Source organism: Octopus bimaculoides, chromosome 4, assembly GCF_001194135.2.
Source record: "Octopus bimaculoides isolate UCB-OBI-ISO-001 chromosome 4, ASM119413v2, whole genome shotgun sequence".
Classification (NCBI taxonomy): Eukaryota; Metazoa; Mollusca; class Cephalopoda; order Octopoda; family Octopodidae; genus Octopus; species Octopus bimaculoides.
In genome coordinates, this window is record NC_068984.1 from 87,697,593 (window position 1) to 87,700,793 (window position 3,201).

General features: G+C 34.8%; 1 protein-coding gene across 2 annotated transcripts in view; it reads right to left on the reverse strand.

Moving 5' to 3' along the window:
- Window positions 1-508: 508 nt before the first annotated feature.
- LOC106872334 (uncharacterized) overlaps window positions 509-3,201 on the reverse strand; it is a 30,687-nt gene continuing 27,994 nt past the window's right edge. The window contains exons 4-5 of one of the 2 annotated variants that reach the window (XR_001409758.2): window positions 1,254-1,343; window positions 509-888 (exon numbers count right to left, since the gene is read on the reverse strand). Coding sequence is in view for 1 of the 2 variants with exons in the window: in XM_014919280.2 (XP_014774766.1) it covers window positions 790-888 (99 nt within the window). In the remaining variant the exon portion in view is untranslated. The remainder of the gene's footprint in view (window positions 889-1,253; window positions 1,344-3,201) is intronic. The other variant, XM_014919280.2, reaches the window with a different exon arrangement.

Below are 3,201 nucleotides of genomic sequence, written 5' to 3' on the forward strand. Positions count from 1 at the left end.
TGTGGGCTAGCAAGACCCTGGGATGGGGGACAGCAGCATTGTGCATCTCAAAAGAAAGCTTGCATGTGCATTAAGCAGACATTGTAAACATACAAATAGGCTTCAACCTGCATACACTTCATCATTATAATTGCTTTAACAGGAGATAGACACTAGACAGGGATGGAGGGGAAGGGAGGGGGGAAAGCGTTGCATATAGGTAACCATTAGATGTGCTCAGGAGAAGGACATCTCGTAGAGGTTACAGAAGAAAAACTTCCGGTATAGGTGGTGGGAGTGGGTTAGCAAGGTGCACCAAGAATGGCAAAACATTATGACTGCCCTATTCCCTAGCTGAAGCTGATGTGAGCCACTAATTAACAATCAACATAGGAAAGCAAGTGGGTAACAAAACTGAGAGAGAGAGAGAGAGAGAGCGGTGACATTTTTGAGAATTAGGGCTACAGTCAAGGAAAGAATGGAACATTTGGATAAGAGAGCGGGTAACAAAACAAAACAAATGAAGAGATGGAATTTTCGAGATTTAGAGCAAGAGTAAACAGAATTGAACAATTGGATTTCTTAACTTTGCAATAACATACTGCTAAATAGATAGCTGAATGAATAACAATAATAATTATAATGATATATATATATATAAATCATTATATATTGTAAATTATTATATATTTAATGTTTGTTTTCCATGTTGGCATGCATTGGACTGTAAATCTGAAATGCCAGCATTAGTTGTACTCCTATGAATCAGAAATGACCATAGTGTTCAAAGTCTCCATTTTTGTTTCCTCTTCATTCTCCTTCAAATGTTTCTAAACCAGTATTCAATGCTGGGTACCATGAGCTGTTGTCAGCTTTTACTAGTAATACTTGAATGCGATTTTCTTCTACCTAAAAATAGAATTTTAAAACAAATGACATTAAAAAAAATATTGTGTATCAAAAATGATAAACAATATGGATTACTTATTTTCTTAGTTTTGATATAATGCCAACAATAGTGAACATATATTAAACTTCAACAATAAGAAATAGAAGAAAATAATTTACTGTACAGGTTAGTAGCATACAAAGAAGCTATGTATAAGGAATTACATTGAAATATGTAGACTGTTGAAATGATAGGTAGTGAAAATATGTGGTAAGAGGTGGGAATCTTGGCTGTAGCAAGTAAATAAATACAAGCAGCAGAGCTAATTATAGTAAAATATATATCAAAAGTTAAAGTAAGAAATAGCAAAGAGAAAATGTCTTACTATATTATTAAGAGGGGAAAACGCCTGTAGATGTAGCCTGCTAAAGTCCAGTCATTGAGGTTAGTAGTCTCTAAATAATTGGTGCTTAATCTGCAAAAAGTAACAGTTAAATCTATCTCACATCATGCCCTACTCTCTTAAATAAATAAGGATACATTGGATAATGCAGGCCCTGATAGTATGGTCATGTCTGGAACATCCTTAATCATAGTCATGTATGACCAAGACTGACCTAAACATCAACAATAAATCATAGAAAATTATAGCTCTATATGTTGTATACATAGAAAGTTTTATGGAAAGTTTAATTTATAGATATGCTAAAAGAGTAAATTTGTTGCATAACAAGTGGAATATTTCTATAAAAACAGTGTAGAAATGGTAATTATGATTGAGAATTAAAGATTAAATACCTTTCTATTTCTGATTTTCAATAGTTGTTCTACACAACTTTTATTATTATAGTAAAAAAATTTCACTGAGTTACTTAGACATCATCTTCATGAAAAACAATAATTAAGTTAGTGTTAGCCTATTTAACTCTCTAGCATTTAAACTGGTCATATCCAACCCAAATATACCTGCTTTATGTACAGACTGACCATATTCAGCCTCTCACACATACCGTACACTGTAATTCTAAAAACAAACAAGCACGCCATTGAAACCTCAGCACAAAATGATACTCTCTTTTACTTGTTTCAGTCATTTGACTGCTGCCATGCTGGAGCACCACCTTTAGTCGAGCAAATCGACCCCAAGACTTATTCTTTGGAAGCCTAGTACTTATTCTATTGGTCTCTTTTTGCCGAACCGATAAGTTACGGGGACATAAACACACCAGCATCGGTTGTCAAGCGATGGTGGGGGGACAAACACACACACACATATATACGACGGGCTTCTTTCAGTTTCTATCTACCAAATCCACTCACAAGGCTTTGGTCGGCCCGAGGCTATAGTAGAAGATACTTGCCCAAAGTGCCACACAGAGGGACTGAACCCGGAACCATGTGGTTGGTAAGCAAGCTACTTACCACACAGCCACTCAATGTGAATAAATTAGCATTGCATTTGACAGTTATTATCATAACTTTTATTATCACAAAGATCAGTAAAATTGACAGATAGTGATCAGGGGCACTTAAACCACTTCAACTTAGTTCAAACCAACAAAGAGCCTCTTTATCATTCAGCCTATTGCAAACAGCCTTGCATTTCAAATAAGCAAAGACCACATTAGTCATGAGCCAGCTGAAAATAGCAGCCAAATATCTCTAAAATTACAACTTTGCATCTTAAATAAGGAAACAACATATTGGATAATGAAGTTCTATACATTCCAATAAAAAAGGCAGGATGATCATGACTGGAATACCTTTGATAACAAGTTTGCTTGAGCAAAGACGACCTGGGGTTAAATAACAATGACTTAGTTTTTTTGTTTGTTTTCATGGATCAACGAAGAGAAAGAAGTGACATGCATAGCGTCCATGGCCCTCCTAGACCATCTCTGGGATTAGTGAGGTTATATTTAGTAGTATTTAGTACCAACATACAAATGCAGCAAAAAAAAAAAAAAAAGATGAGTGGAGTAAACTCCCGACTGTTGATGTTCTGCAAAAGGAGAGAGTAAGTATAATGGTTAATGAGGAGAGCCTAAGTGATAAAAAGAATAGAGATAACTGAAGTGGAAAGAAATGGGTGGAGGTGATATAGTGACATACAACATTCTAGCTCTAACAAACAGAGATTAGTGTACTATCTGTCACAGTAAATTTAATTAAAGCCAAACTACAAAGTTTTTATTTTTATGTTAAGTTAGAATGATTTTTATTAATAGAACATTCATTAGTATTGTGAAGTTGCTGTTTTGTTATTCAATGTCAGGTCAACTCTGATCAAGTAGAAATATGATCAAATGCAGTCCAGTCATAAACATCCAGAT